This window comes from Biomphalaria glabrata, chromosome 11, assembly GCF_947242115.1.
Source record: "Biomphalaria glabrata chromosome 11, xgBioGlab47.1, whole genome shotgun sequence".
Classification (NCBI taxonomy): Eukaryota; Metazoa; Mollusca; class Gastropoda; family Planorbidae; genus Biomphalaria; species Biomphalaria glabrata.
Window position 1 is genome coordinate 2262966 of NC_074721.1, and position 23567 is coordinate 2286532.

Genomic DNA, 23567 nt, shown 5'->3' on the forward strand with positions numbered 1-23567 from the left:
GATATTATGAGTGGAGCACTATTTCGTTTTGTTCACAAAAGGAAGTTATTGAAGTTTTTTTTGTTTATTTTGTTCAAGTTTTTTAGTTAAGCTATAATACAACGGTCTAGTTGTCTACCAGCAGTTTGATGCTACAACTTAATACAAATAAAATTGCGCTATAGAAGGAAGAGCTTAATTTTTTTTATTCTGAGGCGCTAAAAAGGTACAGATAAATGATCATACAGCTTTTAAACAAAAAATAAATCGAGATAATCAGCCATTTCTTTGGTTCTGCACACCGGATAGACCGAAGAAGATAGCTATTTATAGTTTTCAGCCTTTGATGAAAATGTTATAGCGTCCTTGACATTGTTTAGAATCTAAAATATGTCATGAAAAATCCCTAATGGAAGAAACAGTGTCATTGGAATTTCAGAACGAAAGTATGAGAGTCTTGATTCTACACACAAACAAGCAAAATATAAAAATCTTTTTTTTTTAAATAAAAAGCAAAGTTTATCTACAGAGGAAGAACTTCAAATAATGTATAAGTTATCTCCCTTATTTGATATCATACAAAATAATTAATTACCAATAATTAATTGACTAATTAAAGTATTTTTGTTTTTCGATTCATTTTCGTTAGCTGCAATAATTAATTGTTTTAAGTTTTAACTTGATTGAAGAATGCGTGAGGGAGAAATAGCGTTAACAATTATTTAAGGGGACTAAACCCAACAAATTTAGCTATATCTGTGAATACTGAAGGATTAGTTTCCCTTGTTGCTATTAAACAAAATAATCAATGACCAGTAATTAATGTTCTAATGGACCTCATTCACCAATCGTAAACAAACAACATTTAGTCACGTGATCTTATTGATAAAACAACGGAAAAAACGGTCACGTGACAACCATCATGAATTAGACATGAGATCGTAAATTATATAGAAGAGATAGAGCACCACGTGGCTAAATGTTGTTTGTTTACGGTTGGTGAATGAGGTCCATTGGTTACTCTTTTATTGATTCGTGTCTTGTCGCAATGAATAATTTTGCAAAAGTTTCGGCTCGATCCGAGAATGGGTGTGGGAGAAAAATTACATGTACACACTTTTACCAGACAGATAGACAGACAGAGTGAGTTCATATATGCTTTGTAAAAATAATGTACTTTAAATTTAAAAAAAAAATCAGCTTAAAGTCTTAAGTTAAAGATACTTTTAAAAATGTGGAAGAAAATCATATCTATAAATAGAACTGTAGATTTACAAAAAAAAAGGGTTAAAAACCAATGTCATGGTTGCACAGCTCACTTATCTCCCCTTCCCTTCAATTTTACTTACACTGACCTTCAACTCTGAACTATTCAAATCAGTGGTTCAACGGTTTGGCAAGTCAAAATTGTACTTAGACATTTTCATGCATACTTTTTATTTCACATTAATATCGAGGACTGAATATGTGTTCCACAAATCACTGTAATAATTAACTTATAGCCGAACACGTGAATGGTCCTCTCTAAAAACAAAGAAGCAAAGTGTTCCGCTAAATACTTAGAATGGGCGAAATGTTCCATTAAAGAAAAAGTTTGGGAACCACTGACCTAAATGATCATGAGCAATATACAATTTCTCGAGAACGTTGACCGCTTGATCGTGTCGTATAGTCTGGACGCCTCGCATTTTCGGGCTTCCGTTAACATGTTTGTCTTGTATGTTTTTGTACTAGACGATAGGCGAGATAGGCATCGGATAAGCGAGATAGGTATCGGATAGGCGAGATAGGTATCGGATAGGCCAGATAGGTATCGGATAGGCGAGATAGGCATCGGATAGGCCAGATAGGTATCGGATAGGCGAGATAGGCATCGCATAGGCGAGATAGGTATCGGATAGGCGAGATAGACATCGGATAGGCGAGAAAGACATCAAGTCTCTAACCACCAAGCTCGCCATATGCTGCAATATTTGTTAAATTTGTTATAAATAAAATTGATACAATTGTATAAACTCTCATGATAAAGTGCTGCTACATTTGTCTAATAATGATAGTAATAATAACCAAACTTTAACCTCCATGATATTAATTGAAATACTTCCGTCAGCGGTAAGTTTGCAAACAAAACGGTATAAGCCCCCCCCCCAAAGGATCATAAGTGCCCCCCCCCAAAAGAAAAAAAAACATACATTAATGAGGACCAGGAGCGTAGCTAGGAATTTTCTATCGTATGGGGGCCCGTGGCTTTGACCTGTTTGGGGGCCCCTGCATTTTTGACAATATTTAATTTTTTATGTAAAGAAACACTCATTTGGGAGCCCCCTCAAGTGGGGGCCCGGGGGATTTTCCAATTCTCGCCCCTCCTCCCTCCCACCCTAGCTACGCCACTGTCAGCTTTATATTGAGTTACAGTTCAAGTTAAGGATAAGTTACAGTTATATTGTCTTATTTAGATTCTAATCAGTTGTACTCATTATAGTCCACAGATAAGAAAAAAACTTGTCCCAGGACCAGGCATTGGTCTTACCAGATCCAAAGCTGGTCATTTGAAGGACAGACGTTTAAAGATGATGTTGAAACTTATGTTGCTGTGCCTCGCCGGGCACCTGGCGTCAGCGGCCGACTTACGTAAGTCTAACTATCAATAAACTTGAAGTATACTTTTCGCTAGAAAATATTTTTTTTTCTGCCATTGAGATTGAAAGTTTTCCTAATGAAAGTTAATTTGGCTCAGATGTCGATCTCTAGGTCACAGTGTTAAGTGCTGTTAGGGCATCAGGAATTCTTATTCGTGATTGTAGACAGGGGCGTAGCTAGGAATTTGCCATCATTTGTGGGCCCAGGGGGGGGGCTTGACCTCTTTTGGGGCCCCTGCATTTTGCGAAATATTCAATACTTAACGTAAAAAACACTCATTTTGGGGCCCTCTACAAGTGGGGGCCCAGGGGGGAATTTTCACATTCTCCCCCCCTCCCTCCTCCTCCACCCTAGCTACGCCACTGATTGTAGATCATGTATATAATTTCAGAGTTGGCCCTGCTCTTATTGGGCAGCCAGTATTAGCAGAGTAATGTACTTTAACCTTTGTACTGGCCTTCGTCAAAAGTTGTTATAGAAACAGGGTCATATGACATCACCTGTCTTATGGACTGTTAGATATCTAATGGGAATCGGGAGAAATTTTAAGGATTACATATGAGTTGATTTTTAATGAAGTCTTCAGTTTGAGGTTTCTGATCAAAATTCAAGATTAACGCTGTGCCAGAAAATGAGCACAATCTCACTTAGTATGTGTGTGTATATACATGGCCTTTACATCGATGGAATTTAAACTCACATAAAGAGTCATTTTTGTTAGAGTGTGTGTGTGTGTGTGTTTCTATGGCTACGGCTAGAAGAAGTCAGCGATTGGTTGGTGGCTGTGCAGTGTGAATGATGCAAGATAAGCGGGAAAGTCGTAAGCTGTATCGCCCGAGTGAAAAGACGTATTTTTGTATTGAGTTAGATTTTTGTTTAAAATACAATTTTATATTATTACTAGAGTCTACTACATTTATTTCATATCATCTCAAGTTGATCTTGTTTATATTGTAATAAACTTATATTTATGTTTGGTTCACAAAAGATGTTTATTCAAGTTGTTTCAAGTTTTATAATATATAACACGCCTACAGCGGTTTAGTTGTCTACCAGTAGTTTGATGCTACAAGTCAACGAGCGGTAACAACACTTTTAAATGAGGAAATTCGTTGACACTCTTGCTATTTAATTGTAGACTTATGAATCTGTAATCTATTTAATTTCTATTTCAATAGAAACTGTATCAGCTTGAATTCTATATTAAATGTCGACTCTTAGTTATTATTATTATTATAGCTTTTATATAGCGCTACTTTCATGCTTATAGCATGCTCAGAGCGCTTTTGGTCCAATCTCATTTGTGGACCGGTGGGGTATCTAGGAGTTTGTTTTCCGTGCTGCCTTTAGGCGCTCAGTAAACACAACTCTGCCCGAGTCGGGTGTCGAACCTCGAGCCCCCTTCTAGGTAGCCAAGCCAAGTTCAAGCGCACTTGGCCTCTCGACCACGCTTCCCACCGGGAAGTTTAGTTAGGGCTAGGGTTAGACTCTACTTGATTCATGAAAAACGTCAAGCATATGATTGTATTTGTCTCGTAGCTGTTCTCAAGGTGGACAAGGGTCACATCTCTGTGTCCGGCATTTCGTCCGGTGCCGTGATGGCTGTCCAGTTCCATGTTGCCTTCTCTTCTGAGATCATGGGAGTGGGTTCCATCGCAGGAGGTAAATTTTTTTTCTGTTTTATGTTGATTCATAATTTTCTACAGGCCTTTAAAAGGGGCATCAGTATTGGAAATGAAAAGCTGACTAGTGTTAGCAGCTTCAAATACCTCGGAGCTATTGTCTCAGATGAGGGAACGAAACCCGAACTACTGGCCCGAATTACACAGCAGCCCTTTCAAAGCTCAAAATAATATGGAAAAGACAAAGGCTTAGCCCTCTGAACCAAAATCAGACTGATGCACTCCCTGGACATGGCCACATTTTTATATGCTTGTGAGTCATGGACGCTGACTGCAGAGCTAGAGAGGAGGATCCTAGCAATGAAATTGAGATGCTACAGAAGGATCCTAGGTATCACATTTAAAGACCGCATCACAAACCAAGAGATTAGAGACAGGGTTACTGCAGTGATTGGACCCCACGATGACCTGCTAACTATCGTAAGAAAATGCAAGCTAAAAATCTATGGCCATATTACAAGATCCTTGGGGGCTGGCAAAAACATTCCTTCAGGGAACAGTACCAGGTAAAGGAAGAAGAGGCAGACAGAGAAAGCGAGGGGGGGACAACATAAAAGAATGGACGGGCCTGCCATTGAAAGAGGTTCTAACTAAGGCAAAAGGCGGAGTGGAATGGAGAAAGACGGTCTACAAATCTTGCTTGGTGCCCCAACGATCCAACAGACTAAGGGATAGGTAAAGGTAAAAATGCTGATTCAATATTTATAATAGTGTCTCCTTATAAAGATTTATAGATCAAGAACACGTTATTTCTCCCACACCCAATCTCGGATCAAGCTGAAATTAGGCACAAACATTTCTTTTATTCGACATCACAAGAATTAATAAAGGAAATAATCAATTAGTTAATTAACTATGGTAATTAATTATTTTGTTTGGTATCTCCAACAAGGGAAAAGAAATGGCCCAGAAAGTAGTTTTTGATCAGTCATGTCATTAAATTTGTAATAGATAATAGATAGATAATAGATAGATAATAGCGAACTGAGAAAGCTAAAAACATGAAATTTCGCTAAACAAAAATAATTGGTAAAAATGATTTCTAATTGCACAGGTTCATTACTGTTAGTCTGGATCTATTACAAATTTAATGACATGACTGATCAAAACTAATTGAAACAACTACACTTAATGTAAGCTTGGTTTTTTAAAGTATTTTTTAAAATGTTATTCTTGTTTGTTCTATTTTAGAATTTATAATTCTGTGAGGTACCGGCAATGCAAATGTCAATAATTCATGCGGAAGTTACTAGTTTTACATTGGGGATTAGCGGAAGTTACTAGTTTTACATTGGGGATTATCGGGAGTTACTAGTTTTACAGTTGGGGATTATCAGAAGTTACTAGTTTTACAATTGGGGATTATCAGAAGTTACTAGTTTTACATTGGGGATTAGCGGAAGTTACTAGTTTTACATTGGGGATTATCAGAAATTACTAGTTTTACAATTGGGGATTATCAGAAGTTACTAGTTTTACAATTGGGGATTAGCGGGAGTTACTAGTTTTACATTGGGGATTAGCGGAAGTTACTAGTTTTACATTGGGGATTAGCGGAAGTTACTAGTTTTACAATTGCGGATTATCAGAAGTTACTAGTTTTACAATTGCGGATTATCAGAAGTTACTAGTTTTACAATTGGGGATTATCAGAAGTTACTAGTTTTACAATTGGGGATTATCGGAAGTTACTAGTTTTACAATTGGGGATTATCGGAAGTTACTAGTTTTACAATTGGGGATTATCAGAAGTTACTAAAATTACAATTAGGGATTATCGGAAGTTACTAGTTTTACAATTAGGGATTATCAGAAGTTACTAGTTTTACAATTAGGGATTATCAGAAGTTACTAGTTTTACAATTGGGGTTTATCGGAAGTTTACTAGTTTTACAATTGGGGATTATCGCGATAAACAAAGTTAGCTATTTATAGTTTTCCCGCCCAACTTGAAAATAGAAGTAGGTCTGTTATATCTACTTCAAATTTGTAGTGCATACGCGTAATGCTGTTTTTATATCTCCGCACTCCGCATAAAAAAGTAGTTCTCCTTGATATGTATTTGGTTCATGTGTTGTGTTGTCTCTACAATCCCATAGTGCCATTCCTCTGCGCCCCTCAAGCGGCTTGCATGACCACGCCTAGTCTCCTCTTTGCCGCTGAGTTTCAAACGCTGACCGCCTCCGCCAGGATGTTCCTCAACATCGACTCCACCACCAACATGAAGAGTGACAAGATCTGGATCTTCGCTGGCACTCATGATACCGTTGTCCAGCCAGGTGAGTAAGGTCCTGTCTCTGCCGATCATCGCACCACAACGATTTAGATATATAACAAGTTTAGATCACAACCTTTGGACTCGTCTATTCTCTACCACGGCCTCCTTCATTCGCGAAGCGACAATGGAACATTCCAGATGGTTGGAAGAATTCCGCACACAGCAACCCTACCTCTCCCCTCCACAAAGATGATTTATCCAAAGGATATTGATCTCTATCTCTATGGGTCTATAGATCTGTATACTTAAATTAATCCTGTGTTGACACAGTTTGGGATCATCGGGTCGCAAGCTCTGTTATGGCGTGCTGAAACTCGCCTTCTCCCTAAGGGTCGCTGTCTTCTGATTTTTCTTCAGGGTTGAGTCCCGAAGACTTTCCCATTTTGGAGTATAGCTTCTAGTAGCAGGCGTTTGAATGCAGAGTTGTCCTTCTTCCAGTGGGTAGCCAGCTAAGTCTAACGAGCGCCTCTCCTGCTCAACAGGCGTGTATTCTACTGCTGATATATTTAGAAGAATGTGCTAGAAGCACGAGCAAATCTAGAAATTTAGAAGTTGGGGGTCTGCCATGGGGTGTGTTTGTGCATTTTGAGTGATATAACATATATCCTATGCATCACATTTGAAGACCGCATCACAAACAAAGAGATTAGAGACAGGATTACTGTAGTGATCGGACCTCACGATGACATGCTATCGTAAAAAAAACGCAAGCTAAAACTCTATGGCCATATTACAAGATCTTCGGGGCTTGCAAAGACCGTCCTTCAGGGAACAGTACCAGGAAAAAGAAGAAGAGGCAGACAGAGAAAGCAATGGAAGAACAACATAAAAGAATGGACGGGTCTGCCATTGAAAGAGGCCTTATCAGAGGCGAAAGACAGAAGAGGAATGGAGAAAGACGGACGACAAGGGTCCAACAGACTAATGGATAGATCGTTAACTGAAATACAAGCAAACAAAATTGCGTCGACTAAATAGCATCAAAATTGCGCCGACAAAATAGCACCGAAATTGCGCCGACAAAATAGCACCGAAATTGCGCCGACAAAATAGCATCAAAATAGCGCCGACAAAATTTTATTTTGAAGAAAGGGAGCTGAAACCTGTAATTTTCAGAAAAATGGTAAGAATTATCGGTTATTCCACGTTGATTTTAAAAAGTATCCTTTTTTCTATTGCCTGTAATGTATTGTTACGTGTGATGTACAATTGTAAGATACATTCCTCACAGATAATAAAGCTTATTATTATTAGTTAGGGAATTAATTGATTTTCATTCTCTGGCACTGCCAGGGTCGAGCTTCCTTAAAGGGAAAACCAAAATTCATTGAAGTCCGTTTAACAATCCTCTGAAAAATTTTCTGATGATGCGGAAGTTGTACAGCAATACTGCCATTAAATAATAAGGATCCTCTTGAGAATGCAAAGGGCTTGCAATGTGTCTGTGGGGTCCTTGGTAATTTCCCTTTGGTTAATATGGCGCATTGTTAATATAAGTCGCATATTATTATCTATATATATATTATTCTCTTCGTCGCTAAGGAGTTTGGACGAGAAGAAGAAGTAAAGGAAAGATCACTCTCTTATTTCTGCGGATAGTCGCCCCACGAAAAAGCAAGAGGGGGGAGGAGAACTTGTTATTATGAAATTTAGTTATTATATCTCTGACGTAGTAAAATACCATTTTTAATTGTAAGGTAGCATGATGTAGCTATGTTAATCACAATTGGAATTAAAATTAAGACTAGTTAAATAAAGACCATTTATTTTTGGTAATAAAATTACAATTTTGTGTAAATGTAACTAAGGAGCGTGGTGGCCAGGTTTTAAGGCGCTTGGCTCCCGAACCGAACGGTCTCGAGTTTGAACCCACTGACAAATGCTTTTGAGCTTCGGAACTTTTGGTTTAATCTGTGTCAATATTACTGACATTGTTTTACGTTGGCTCTTGATTAGGGAAAATGTAGCATTGTGTTATACAGAGCAAAGCGGGTCTAAAACAAGTTAAGACATCTATGAATAATCCAAGTGTTGGTTAATAAGGATACTGATATGGGCCCAGAATAGCAGCATACCCTATTGTGATTTCAGACGATCCTGTGGAAACTATGACCTCAGATATCTTCGAGGACCTGAACATTCCTTGGCTCCACGAGACTCCAATGTCAACCAGACATACTCAGGGGGAAGTAAATGGGGTTGGTTGTTATGCTGCTCTAGTTAACCGCCGTCGTCCATAGCAACAGATAACTTGTACTTTATCTGCTCCTAAAGATCACAAGGTCTGAATGGGGTACCTTTTTTTTATTAAAGTTGACTTTCTTTAAAAAACTATATTGACAGAAACACGTTCACGGTGTTACACTAGATAATTCGACTCATTATGAAAAATGTACGATCTTGTTATTAACAATTATCTTCCATATGTCCAGCTGCTGGGCATCTACTGAGAGACTACTACCACCTGTATGTGGACAGTGACAGCCAGATCAAATTAGTGGACAACATCCCCGCGGCACACGGCCAGGTAAGACCCGAGAAGTCTTGACTGTCTGGGTGGAATCTTGCACCCGTTGTTGTCTATAAGGTCTGTGCGACGTGGCAACGATCTATTGGTCTACACTGCCCACAGGCTGTGACGTCACAGGTCAGTGTAGAGGCCTCCCATAACGATTGGTCTCGGGTCAATCCTTGGTACGCTTCCACCGTCACAGGTTAGACTTACGAAAAAACAGACGCTGCAGCGTTTTTTAGTCTTGTTCCTACTTGTGATATGACCTTAACCTGAGATGCACGACTCCTCCTTTACGCTAGACCTCCTTTGACAAAAGCAGGTAGACTTTGTTTCACTGCCAAGAGCAGGTAGACCTTGTTTCACTACCAAGATCAGGTACACCTTGTTTCACTACTAAGAGCAGGTAGACCTTGTTTCACTACCAAGATCAGGTAGACCTTGTTCCACTACCAAGAGCAGGTAGACCTTGTTTCACTACCAAGATCAGGTAGACCTTGTTCCACTACCAAGAGCAGGTAGACCTTGTTTCACTACCAAGAGCAGGTAGACCATGCTTCACAGCCAAGAGCAGGTAGACCTTGTTTCACTGCCAAGAGCAGGTAGACCTTGTTTCACTACCAAGAGCAGGTAGACCTTGTTTCACTACCAAGAGCAGGTAGACCTTGTTTCACAGCCAAGAGCAAGTAGACCTTGTTTCACTACCAAGAGCAGGTAGACTTTGTTTCACTACCAAGAGCAGGTAGACCTTGTTTCACTACCAAGAGCAGATATACCTTGTTTCACTACCAAGAGCAGGTAGACCTTGTTTCACTACCAAGAGCAGATATACCTTGTTTCACTACCAAGAGCAGGTAGACTTTGTTTCACTACCAAGAGCAGATATACCTTGTTTCACAGCCAAGAGCAGGTAGACCTTGTTTCACTACCAAGAGCAGGTAGACTTTTTTTCACTACCAAGAGCAGGTAGACCATGCTTCACAGCCAAGAGCAGGTAAACCATGCTTCACAGCCAAGAGCAGGTAGACCTTGTTTCACTACCAAGAGCAGGTAGATTGTGTTTCACTACCAAGAGCAGGTAGACCTTGTTTCACTACCAAGAGCAGGTAGACCTTGTTTCACTACCAAGAGCAGGTAGACCTTGTTTCACTACCAAGAGCAGGTAGACCTTCTTTCACTACCAAGAGCAGGTAGACCTTGTTTCACTACCAAGAGCAGGTAGACCTTGTTTCACTACCAAGAGCAGGTAGATTGTGTTTCACTACCAAGAGCAGGTAGACCTTGTTTCACAGCCAAGAGCAGGTAGACCATGCTTCACAGCCAAGAGCAGGTAGACCTTGTTTCACTACCAAGAGCAGGTAGACTTTGTTTCACTACCAAGAGCAGGTAGACCTTGTTTCACTACCAAGAGCAGGTAGATTGTGTTTCACTACCAAGAGCAGGTAGACCTTGTTTCACTACCAAGAGCAGGCAGACCTTGTTTCACTACCAAGAGCAGGTAGACCTTGTTTCACTACCAAGAGCAGGTAGACCTTGTTTCACTACCAAGAGCAGGTAGACCTTGTTTCACTACCAAGAGCAGGTAGACCTTCTTTCACTACCAAGAGCAGGTAGACCTTGTTTCACTACCAAGAGCAGGTAGACCTTGTTTCACTACCAAGAGCAGGTAGATTGTGTTTCACTACCAAGAGCAAGTAGACCTTGTTTCACAGCCAAGAGCAGGTAGACCATGCTTCACAGCCAAGAGCAGGTAGACCTTGTTTCACTACCAAGAGCAGGTAGACTTTGTTTCACTACCAAGAGCAGGTAGACTTTGTTTCACTACCAAGAGCAGGTAGATTGTGTTTCACTACCAAGAGCAGGTAGACCTTGTTTCACTACCAAGAGCAGGTAGACCTTGTTTCACTACCAAGAGCAGGTAGACCTTGTTTCACTACCAAGAGCAGGTAGACCTTGTTTCACTACCAAGAGCAGGTAGATTGTGTTTCACTACCAAGAGCAGGTAGACCTTGTTTCACTACCAAGAGCAGGTAGACCTTGTTTCACTACCAAGAGCAGGTAGACCTTGTTTCACTACCAAAAGCAGGTAGACCTTGTTTCACTACCAAAAGCAGGTAGACCTTGTTTCACTGCCATATAGCAGGTAGACCTTGTTTCACTGCCATATAGCAGGTAGACCTTGTTTCACTACCAAGAGCAGGTAGACCTTGTTTCACTGCCATATAGCAGGTAGACCTTGTTTCACTGCCATATAGCAGGTAGACCTTGTTTCACTGCCATATAGCAGGTAGACCTTGTTTCACTGCCATATAGCAGGTAGACCTTGTTTCACTGCCATATAGCAGGTAGACCTTGTTTCACTGCCATATAGCAGGTAGACCTTGTTTCACTGCCATATAGCAGGTAGACCTTGTTTCACTGCCATATAGCAGGTAGACCTTGTTTCACTGCCATATAGCAGGTAGACCTTGTTTCACTACCAAAAGCAGGTAGACCTTGTTTCACTGCCATATAGCAGGTAGACCTTGTTTCACTGCCATATAGCAGGTAGACCTTGTTTCACTGCCATATAGCAGGTAGACCTTGTTTCACTGCCATATAGCAGGTAGACCTTGTTTCACTGCCATATAGCAGGTAGACCTTGTTTCACTGCCATATAGCAGGTAGACCTTGTTTCACTACCAAAAGCAGGTAGACCTTGTTTCACTACCAAAAGCAGGTAGACCTTGTTTCACTGCCATATAGCAGGTAGACCTTGTTTCACTACCAAAAGCAGGTAGACCTTGTTTCACTGCCATATAGCAGGTAGACCTTGTTTCACTGCCATATAGCAGGTAGACCTTGTTTCACTACCAAAAGCAGGTAGACCTTGTTTCACTACCAAAAGCAGGTAGACCTTGTTTCACTACCAAAAGCAGGTAGACCTTGTTTCACTGCCATATAGCAGGTAGACCTTGTTTCACTGCCATATAGCAAGTAGACCTTGTTTCACTACCAAAAGCAGGTAGACCTTGTTTCACTGCCATATAGCAGGTAGACCTTGTTTCACTGCCATATAGCAGGTAGACCTTGTTTCACTGCCATATAGCAGGTAGACCTTGTTTCACTGCCATATAGCAGGTAGACCTTGTTTCACTGCCATATAGCAGGTAGACCTTGTTTCACTGCCATATAGCAGGTAGACCTTGTTTCACTGCCATATAGCAGGTAGACCTTGTTTCACTGCCATATAGCAGGTAGACCTTGTTTCACTGCCATATAGCAGGTAGACCTTGTTTCACTGCCATATAGCAGGTAGACCTTGTTTCACTACCAAAAGCAGGTAGACCTTGTTTCACTGCCATATAGCAGGTAGACCTTGTTTCACTGCCATATAGCAGGTAGACCTTGTTTCACTGCCATATAGCAGGTAGACCTTGTTTCACTGCCATATAGCAGGTAGACCTTGTTTCCATGCCATATAGCAGGTAGACCTTGTTTCACTGCCATATAGCAGGTAGACCTTGTTTCACTACCAAAAGCAGGTAGACCTTGTTTCACTACCAAAAGCAGGTAGACCTTGTTTCACTGCCATATAGCAGGTAGACCTTGTTTCACTACCAAAAGCAGGTAGACCTTGTTTCACTGCCATATAGCAGGTAGACCTTGTTTCACTGCCATATAGCAGGTAGACCTTGTTTCACTGCCATATAGCAGGTAGACCTTGTTTCACTACCAAAAGCAGGTAGACCTTGTTTCACTACCAAAAGCAGGTAGACCTTGTTTCACTGCCATATAGCAGGTAGACCTTGTTTCACTGCCATATAGCAGGTAGACCTTGTTTCACTACCAAAAGCAGGTAGACCTTGTTTCACTGCCATATAGCAGGTAGACCTTGTTTCACTGCCATATAGCAGGTAGACCTTGTTTCACTGCCATATAGCAGGTAGACCTTGTTTCACTGCCATATAGCAGGTAGACCTTGTTTCACTGCCATATAGCAGGTAGACCTTGTTTCACTGCCATATAGCAGGGTGCTCTTATAGCATAGTATTCAGTACACAGGTTTGAGCTAATGTAAGTTATAGTGTTAATACAAGCAGAAGATATGTAGGCCTACTGTTTCTCTCTCCTCCAGATCACTAATAACTATGGCGGCAGCTGTGCTGACCTTCACTCGGACAACTATATGAACAACTGTGGATACAGCGCCGCCTTCAATCTTCTCAACCATATCTACGGCGGACACCTCAAGGTGGGTACAGGAATGACATCCGCCTTTCACTTGAAGTGAACTTTAGTTTGAAATGACCTTTGACATGAAATGACTTTTGACTTGAAATGATCTTTGACTTGAAATGATCTTTTGCTTGAAATGACATTTGACTTGAAATGATCTTTGGCTTGAAATGACCTTTCACTTGAAATGATCTTTGGCTGATTTGAAATGACCTTTGACTTGAAATGATCTTTGGTTTGAAATGACTTTTGACTTGAAATGATCTTTGACTTGAAATGACCTTTGACTTGAAATGATCTTTGGCTTGAAATGACCTTTGACTTGAAATGATCTTTCACTTAAAATGACATTTCACTTGAAATTACATTCGAATAGAAATGACCTTGAAATGATCCTACAGCAAATATTAGTTGTATTGTGTTCAATATGTCTTAAATTTTGAAAGACCTTGTTGATTTAGTTAAACTGGATTATGCTTAACGGTTTCACATTTCAAACACCCTGACTAGGGGACATCACAGGTAAATTCTGGGAATTCGTTGAATAGGGGAGGGAATAATTGAAAATCAAACCTATTGACTAATACATCATTTTAAAATGAAAGTTATCCCGCTTAGGCAAGCTAAACTGCTTGTCTCATGATAAACTATTTTTTTACAAAGCTTATATCAACTCATTCTGTCCGTCAGTTTTGTACACGTTATTTCATCCTATACCCATTCTCGGATCAAGCTGAAACTTTACACAATTATGCATTGTACCTATCAAAACATGAATCAATTTAAAAAAAAAAAGTAATTAATAATATAATTTTTTTTCCTCTAAATGGGAAATAATTTGTACAATGGTGAGATATGTGGAGTTCTTCTCCTTATGATACTTTTTTTTTCCCAGGAACCCGCTGCCAATTCTGTTGCCACAGGACAGGTAGGACATCTGTTTCTAGTTATTAAATCATTCAATGTTCTCTTTTTAATTTTAACATTTTAATTTAAATAAAGTATAGCTTGATGTAGCGCTACTTTCATGCTTATAGCATGCTCAGAGCGCTTTGGCCCAATCTCATTTGTGGACCAGTGGGGGAGGGGGTATCTGGGAGAAGGTTTTCCGTGATGTCTTTAGGCGCTCAGTAAACTCAACTCTGCTCGAGTCGGGTGTCGAACCTCGAGCCCCTTTCATAGGTAGCCACGCCAAGTCCAAGCGTGTTTAGCCTCTCGACCACGCATCCCAGATATATTTACTGGTAATGTTATACAATTACGTAATGGTCAGACAATAAGGAGCTTAGATAGTTACTTAAAGGACAGGAGCCTGCGTCCTTATAGATTAGAGATTTTTATGTTTGGAGTTGAAGATTTTAATCATCAGTTAGATTACAATCAACGTTTAGTCATTGTGCTGGTCACACAAGCCTCTGTCAACCGTAGCTCACAGAGATTTTACTTTGCCTGACAATTAACTTTTAAGAGTTTCAATGTGGATACGAACCTGAACCTCTAGTTTACGTGGTGGCTGAGTGGTTAAACTCTTGGCTTCCGAACCGGGTGAAAACCGATTTTTAATTTCGGGATTTTTAGTCCAACCAGCTTTAGTGTGTACTTGATGTAAGTTGGGGAAAAGTAAAGGTCGTTGTGCTGGCCTCATGACACCCTTGTTGACAGTGGCCATGGTAAGAGATGACCTTAACATCATCTCTCCTCATGATTGCAAGGTTTGAAAGGGTTACAATTTTTTTTAAATTAGTTTCGTAAATAAAGCTATACTTCAGTTTATTACTCATGAGAAGACAAAAGTCATCAAAAAGTTAAGTTTGTTAAATAACTATTGTATCAGAGCTTGATTTAAATAGCTTCGTTACATAAGCTAAAGTGATAATGTTGTAAATTCTTCATTTTACATAAGTTAAAGTGATAATGTTGTAAAATGAACAATTTACTTATTTACGGATTAGTCAAGTGTCAAAGTTAAACTAAACACACACAAAAAAAAGTGATTGGTTGTAGAAATGTACTATTAGCAATATTTTATTATATTACTAGCCAGATATTACTGATCTAGTGGAATACCAAGTTTTATTCAGATTGGTCAAATGGTTTTGATTTCTATGCGGGACATGCATACAAACACCTTACTTTCAATTTTATATATCAGGTGAGTTCACTTTTTTAAAGATAGATAACTCGTTCATGAATGTAATCTTATAATTTCCTCAGTTACTTACCTTTGATCAAAGCGCGTTCACTTCATACTTGGCCCATATGGACACTATTGGCTACGTCTACATCCCCACTGGCTGTAAGGACAGAACGAAAGGTAAGTAGATCAAGGTCTACATACACGTGGCCACATTCTAATCACGTGATCCAATCCATACATTGTTCGCTGATTCTACTTCTATTGAAAAAAATATTATGTACTGTTGTGAATGACATTCTGGCACGCGTTGGTATATGACTAAACATGACCTAAACATTGGCCTAAACATGACCTAATCATTGGCCTAAACATGACCTAAACATTAGCCTAAACCTACCTAAACATGACCTAAACATTGGCCTAAACAATTAACCGTGGTAGTCAAAGCTGTTTATTCTATTTCAAAATCAATATTTTTTTAAACTACTAGATGCCAGTCGTTACAAATACCTATAAATATTTACATAATAAATGTAAACTATAATACGATATAAAGGGATTGAACAACCTTTTCAAAAATGTAGGCAAACTGTTGACTATATAAAAGATTAAAAAGTCATAATTTGTTTTTGTGTTGTGTGTGTGTGTATATAAGTGCGTGAATGTGTGTGTATATATATATATATATATATATATATATGCATATTGATGTGAATGTAAATTCGAATGCACGAATCTATATTCTTTTTTTTTTTTTAATATAATTTTTCAGCCTGTAAGCTCCACATTGCATTCCATGGTTGTCAAATGGGAAGGTACGTTGGTATGTCTGTGTCGTAAACCGGAAGTACAACAATGATCTTATTTATAAAGTAATTAACGCTGATGCTTAATCTCTTAATCTGTTGAAATGTCAAATGTCAATGTCAATAGATCTATGACATGTCAATGTCAATAGGTATTGTGTTTTATCTAGATCTATGACATGTCAATGTCAACAGGCGATGTGTTTTCTCGTTCCAGGTCACGCATTGGGGATGTCTACGTCAGACACTCGGGGTACAACGAGGTGGGGGAGTTGAATGACATCATCATCCTGTACCCACAGGTGGTCGTGTCGGCACTGAACCCAATGGGCTGTTGGGATTGGTTCGGATACACCGGTATTTATTATGGTGAGTTTAAATCGTCAAATTGGATTTTAAACAATAGAACATGTAAATACATTATAACATTCAAAGACAAAGACCTCTAGATACAATAACATTCAAAGACAAAGACCTTAAGATACAATACCATTCAAAGACAAAGACCTGTAGATACAATAACATTCAAAGACAAATACCTCTAGATACAATAACATTCAAAGACAAAGACTTCTAGATACAACAACATTCAAAGACAAAGACCTCTAGATACAATAACATTCAAAGACGAAGACCTCTAGATAAAATAGCATTCAAAGACAAAGACCTTTAGATACAACAACGTTCAAAGACAAAGACCTCTAGATGAAATAACATTCAAAGACAAAGACCTTAAGATACAATAACATTCAAAGACAAAGACCTGTAGATACAATAACATTCAAAGACAAAGACCTCTAGATACAACAATTTTCAAAGACAAAGACCTCTAGATTCAACATTAAAAAACAAAGACCTCTAGATTCAACATTCAAAAACAAAGACCTCTAGATACAATAACATTCAAAGACAAAGACCTTTAGATACAACAATATTCAAAGACAGAGACCTCTAGATGAAATAACATTCAAAGACAAAGACCTTTAGATACAATAAAATTTAAAGACAAAAACCTCTAGATACAACAACTTTCAAAGACAAAGACCTCTAGATTCAACATTCAAAGACAAAGACCTCGAGATTCAACATTTAAAGACAAAAACCTCGAGATACAACAATATTTAAAGAAAAAGACTTCTAGTTACAATAAATCTAAAACAGAAAGACTTCAAGAATATTATAGATACAACACATTTCATACAAAAAGACCTCTAGATACAACAATAGTCAATCAAAAAGACCTCTATATACAACAATAATCCATCAAAAAGACCTCTACATACAACAATGTCTTACAAAATACAAAGGATTTCGTACAAAAAAGGCCTCTAGATACAAAAATTTCTAGACACAAAAATTTTCATACAAAAAGACCTTTAGATACAACATTATTTACAATAAAGACAATTAGATACAAAAAAAAAATTCATACAAATAGAACTTTAGATACAAAAAGACCTTTAGATACAACATTATTTACAATAAAGACAATTAGATACAAAAAAAAATTCATACAAATAGAACTTTAGATACAAAAACATTCAAATTGACCTCTAGGCATAGCAACTGGACGTGTGCTGTGCTTTTCAGACTGTCTTTACAATGGTCATGTGGTCTATCTTTGCCCTTTTCCCCACCCCCGGTCTTGCTGGAGGTTTGAACCAGAATAAAATAATCTTCATTTTTGAAGGGGCGTCCGAGGTACATAGACAATCTGAACTCGTTCCTACATAATGTATGTCTTGGTTTCTAGCACATAGGCCTAGGTTGTCCTTCTTGTATACTTATTGACTCTGGACTCTTCTATGTTCCAGCCTTCCATTCAGGTCCACAAATGAAGGCAGTGCATGACTTGATGACACACATCTCTGGCTGACGTGACCTTTGACCTTCTCACACCATTAAAACAACATCGGAATTGATGAATGTACAAAATCTTTGTGTGGTAATGAGTTTGTGTGTGTGTGTGTGTGTGTGTGTGTGCTCTCTGATATTATTGGTATCAGAATAGTCGCCTGGTAATCAAATACAATAAAAGATTATACCATAGCTACGTCTCAAAGTTTTGGCTTGACCTTAATTACTTGCACAAGATGATGCTAACAGAGAGGTAATGGAATTTTTCATCCTAAATCAATATTAAAGTTCTAATTGTATAATAATGATTACCTTTACCTATCCCTTAGTCTGTTGGACCGTTTGGGCACCAGGCAAGATTTGTCGACCGTCTTTCTCCATTCCTCCCTTTTTTTTTTGCCTTGTTTAGAACCTCTCTCAATGGCAGGCCTGTCCATTCTTTAATGTTGTCCTCCCATCGCTTTTTCTGTCTGCCTCTTCTTCTTTTTCCCTGGCACTGTTCCCTGAAGGAAGGTCTTTGCGAGCCCCGTAGATCTTGTAATGTGGCCAAAGGTTTTAAGCTTTCGTCTTTTCACAACAATAATAATGATAGAGATTAGATAATTCAGTTTTTAACGCTAAGACAAGATCAGCGATATGATTATTTTCTTGGGCCAAATAAATGAAAAATGTGGGCTCGATGACAGTGTATATTTTTGTTTAACCCTGGTCTTGTAGTTCAGTGGTTCTCAAATTGTGGTCCGCGGACCCTCCGGAGTCCACGAAACAATGAAGGGGTCCCCAGAAAGATGAAAACTACACACAATTAAAACTTCCTGGCTAAAGTAGCTCGCATACAGGTCAAGTGATACGGTAAATATATTCCCCGAACAACTCTCTCGGAGCTTCAGACACTGGTACAAGATCTGTGTTATCTAAACTGTAATATAAAAACTGATAATAATGGCAATGTCTTCGATTCCGAAGATAAAAGATGAGTGCAAGTCTCACAAGACTACGCAAACCCAGTTGCGACCTACATATTTTTCCGCACCTCATGCAGACAAAGCCGTTGTCTGCCGTCAATCTGTTTGAGTTTCGTTTTTCTTCGGATAAGATTATCACACAAACAATAACCTAGATGTACTATGCCTCATTGAAGTGTCCCACAATGCGCTTAGTCCATAGACCAGTGCACTTGGCAAAGGTATTGCCACATTGAGGAAGTACAGAATAGTATATCAACGTAACACGCTGGGCGATAAAGCGAACATAACTATCAGTTATCAGTGGTCTCGGTCAAAATGTTTGGAAAAATACCAAGACTCTATACCCCTAAAAATACCCAAATTGTTTTTCATTTTATAATTTAATTAGAATTTATTTTTTTTTTCGTTGTTATTTTTGTTGTTGTTTTTTAGTATGGGGTAGGACTACTCTATCTTTATCTTAAGAATTATAAACAGGTCGAACATGGTTGAGGCAGGTGCTAGTAAGGTGTGTTGATGGCGGCCAGTGCAGTTCAAAGAAAGAAAAGCCCTTGAAAGAATATGCCCTTGTAACGAGAGAATGCTGACCATGTCCTTCACAACTGCATTCTTTATCAAAAGGCCCGAACACTGGCCCCAAAACACCGCTATAGAAAGAAAACTATATGGAGAGTTCCTTAATCTGGAAACCACTGCTAAGTTCATCTTGTATATTGGTCTAGTCAGCTAAACGCTTTAACATAATAATAACAGAGTAAAAAGGCGAAGAAACTTAATCCGAGAATGGGAAGTGGGAGAAATAACGTGTACACACCTTTTACCAGACAGACAGACAGACAGAGTTGAAATAAGCTTCGTAAAAAAAACATTTTTTACAAACATGATTTAAATTCCCAAGAGGCAAGTATGAAGTGCCCAACAGCAAACTGGACCCGACCCCTTCTCTTCTTGATTCGACTTTCAAAGAACTATCATCTCGGCCAAGTCGCTTAGGGTACGCTTATCTCTATTCAGCCTAAATACTAAGATCTGGTGAAAAATACCCAGCGCTGACCAGAATGTCTTGGTCTCGCTGTGGCGTTTCGGTTGGCAAAGTAAATCGTGATAGGCTAGATCTGTCAAAATTAAAACCTAGATCTTAAGTAAATCAAGGTCTCTAATAGTGTTCGCAACGTTCTTTAGTTTCAATTTAATAACATTCACAAATAGCAGACGTCACGTGACAAGCTGACGACATCTGCTCGATATTAGTCCGGAGTATTTCCTATTGTGACTGTACGTAATATGCATTATAAACACTTTGTTCTTGAAGCAGGCTATTACACTTTTGTGATATTATGATCAAGGTTTTATTACAAGGTGAGGTAGATGACAAATAATTAAACTTACATTCACTCTCTTTCTTCCTCTATCTCCTTCTCTCTCTCTCTTTCTATTTCTTTCTCTCTCTTTATATATATATATCTTGTTGTCTCTATAATTTCTCTCTTTCTCTTTCTGTCTAATTTTTCTAAGTCTCTGTTATTTCTTTCTCCCTCTATCTCCTCTGTCATTCTACTTATTTAAGCATCTTTCTTTCTAATAAGGCACGCAGAGAACATTAAATAACATTTATTAATATAAAAAAACAACATAAGATTGTATGACATTTACTATAAAATATAGTTTTCAATGTAAAGTACTATTTTCTTATAAATTTACTCATAGGAGGTACATGTATATAAATTATCTTTCTTCTTTGTTGGGCATTCAATTATCTTAGCAATAAGAAACCCCAACAAACCACTAGCCTGTCACAGTTTCATCATCATCACTCCTTTGAGTTCCTCATAGAACATAGGGCATCGACAAAAACACGCCACTCTCCACGGTCTCTTGCTAGTTTTTTTTTGATGGTGTCCCAGCTCTTCCCGGTCTTCTCTGCTTCTTCAAGTACACTGCGTCGCCATGTTCTTTTTGGTCTTCCTCTGCTTCTTGTTCCCTGGGGGTTCTTGTTCCCTGGGGGGTTCCACTCTGTCACAGTTTACATGTGTATTATGACATGCTTTCTGTGTCTACAATTTTGTTGAACATGCTTGTCATAGGAAAAGATCTGTAATAGGCACAAAATTAAGGCGCGTTGACTAAGTGATAAAGCGCTTGGCTTCCGAACCGGATGGGGGGGGCCCGAGTTCGAATCCTGGTGAAGACTGGGATTTTCAATTTCGGGATCTTCAGTGCGCTTCTGAGTCCACCCAGCTCTCATGGGTACCTGATATTAATTGTGGAAAAGTAATCGTTTCGCTAGCGACTTAACACCCTCGTTAACCGTGGACCACAGAAATAAATGATGTTTACATAATTTGCCTCATTGGTCACAAGGTCTGAAAGGAAAACTTTACAAACAGGCCCTGAATGTATCTTAACAGCACCCCATGTCCATCCCTCATGTAGTCTTGGGTTGGCCTTAACTATAGTCATTTTATCTTTTTTTTTTTTAATTAAAAAATAATTTAACACTACAAGGAAGTGAAAAATATGGAGAGTCTGTAGTTTAGCGTGTCGGGAAGACACGAACTATGGGGTGTGATGGCCGAGTGGTAAAGCGCTTGGCTTCAGAACCTGGAGTTCTCGAGTTCGAATTCCTGTAAGACTGGCATTTTGAGCCTCGGGATTTGTATGACGTCACTGAGTTCTTCTAACTCTAATGTGACATAGGCTTACATTGAGGAAGTAAAGTTTCGATCTGCTGGTCACGTGACACCCTTGTTAGTAGACACCTATAGAAACATGAGCTTCTTTTTTTATTCTTCCACCGCTGCCCATAGATCACGTGATCTGAAAGGGATACCCTTTACCATTAAGACTCGAGCCTTAGACTATTACATTATATGTGCGCAAGACAACATGTGTTGGAACAAGCGAAATCTGCCTTAGTGAAGTGTCACCAGAGAATGCTGACCATGTCCTTCAAAACTGCATTCTTTATCAAGAGGCCCAAAGAAGACAATGGCCCCAGAACCACCATATAGAAATAAAACTATATGGAGAGTTCCCTGATTTGGAAACCACTGCGCAGTCCTTGTAATCACAACAAATTTCCATAAGGACCAATAAAGCAGTCTTAGTCTTAGTATTGGTCTAGTCAGCAGTCTTAGCCTTAGTATTGGTCTAGTCAGCAGTCTTAGCCTTAGTATTGGTCTAGTCAGCAGTCTTAGCCTTAGTATTGGTCTAGTCAGCAGTCTTAGCCTTAGTATTGGTCTAGTCAGCAGCCTTAGTCTTAGTATTGGTCTAGTCAGCAGTCTTAGCCTTAGTATTGGTCTAGTCAGCAGCCTTAGTCTTAGTATTGGTCTAGTCAGCAGTCTTAGCCTTAGTATTGGTCTAGTCAGCAGCCTTAGTCTTAGTATTGGTCTAGTCAGCAGTCTTAGCCTTAGTATTGGTCTAGTCAGCAGTCTTAGCCTTAGTATTGGTCTAGTCAGCAGCCTTAGTCTTAGTATTGGTCTAGTCAGCAGTCTTAGTCTTAGTATTGGTCTAGTCAGCAGTCTTAGTCTTAGTATTGGTCTAGTCAGCAGTCTTAGTCTTAGTATTGGTCTAGTCAGCAGTCTTAGTCTTGGTATTGGTCTAGTCAGCAGTCTTAGTCTTAGTATTGGTCTAGTCAGCAGTCTTAGTATTGGTCTAGTCAGCAGTCTTAGTATTGGTCTAGTCAGCAGTCTTAGTCTTAGTATTGGTCTAGTCAGCAGTCTTAGTCTTAGTATTGGTCTAGTCAGCAGTCTTAGTCTTAGTATTGGTCTAGTCAGCAGTCTTAGTATTGGTCTAGTCAGCAGTCTTAGTATTGGTCTAGTCAGCAGTCTTAGTCTTAGTATTGGTCTAGTCAGCAGTCTTAGTCTTAGTATTGGTCTAGTCAGCAGTCTTAGTCTTAGTGTTGGTCTAGTCATCTGAACGCTGCAAGATGATGAGAACGAGGAAGAAGAATATAGGTACACGACTTTGTCATTTTAACACTATGAAAATGTCCTGGTCACGTGAATGTGCTAAAAATAGCTGCGCTATTGATTTAACACTGAATGTGTAATCATTCTCTTGCTATTAGTTAACGTGTAATCAGGTCACAACGGATATAAAAAAAATAACACAGCAGTGATGTTATCAACTTCTACACTTCGCCACAAACATGGTCACAATCTAACGGTACACTTTTCGACTAGCGTAGGGTTTACCCGACGTCCGGAAACGCGACTGTTTTATTCAGCAGCGTCCTAACTTCCAAAGCAAGGACTTTTTGAGTTCTTCTTATTATTATAGCTTTTATATAGCGCTACTTTCATGCTTATAGCATGCTCAGAGCGCTTTAGTCCAATCTCATTTGTGGACCAGTGGTGGGGGTGGGGTATCTAGGAGTTGGTTTTCCGTGCTGCCTGTAGGCGCTCAGTAAACACAACTCTGCCTGAGTCGGGTGTCGAACCTTGAGCCCCCTTCTAGGTAGCCAAGACAAGCCAAGTTCAAGCGCACTT

General features: G+C 39.1%; 2 protein-coding genes across 2 annotated transcripts in view; both read left to right on the forward strand.

The window, feature by feature from the left end:
* The first annotated feature begins 2454 nt into the window (after positions 1–2454).
* Positions 2455–18305, forward strand: LOC106054733 (uncharacterized). Its single transcript, XM_056004717.1, has 10 exons — positions 2455–2610; positions 4159–4281; positions 6401–6580; positions 9012–9106; positions 13209–13325; positions 14205–14237; positions 15524–15623; positions 16219–16261; positions 16470–16621; positions 18067–18305. The coding sequence occupies exons 1-10, from the start codon at positions 2550–2552 to the stop codon at positions 18126–18128; spliced, it is 966 nt and encodes a 321-aa protein (XP_055860692.1). The 5' UTR covers positions 2455–2549; the 3' UTR covers positions 18129–18305.
* A 1847-nt stretch (positions 18306–20152) lies between these two features.
* Positions 20153–23567, forward strand: part of LOC129921697 (uncharacterized) — a 35776-nt gene continuing 32361 nt past the window's right edge. The window contains exon 1 of the mRNA XM_056004156.1: positions 20153–20436. The gene's annotated coding sequence lies outside the window, so the exon portion shown is untranslated. The remainder of the gene's footprint in view (positions 20437–23567) is intronic.

Bases quoted from the DNA above. Each gene is read 5' to 3' on its own strand.
- LOC106054733 (XM_056004717.1), top strand. From the start codon at position 2,550: ATGATGTTGAAACTTATGTTGCTGTGCCTCGCCGGGCACCTGGCGTCA. The intron at 6,581-9,011 runs GTGAGTAAGGTC...CCATATGTCCAG, and splicing joins TGATACCGTTGTCCAGCCAG to CTGCTGGGCATCTACTGAGA. The intron at 14,238-15,523 runs GTAGGACATCTG...TAATTTCCTCAG, and splicing joins ATTCTGTTGCCACAGGACAG to TTACTTACCTTTGATCAAAG.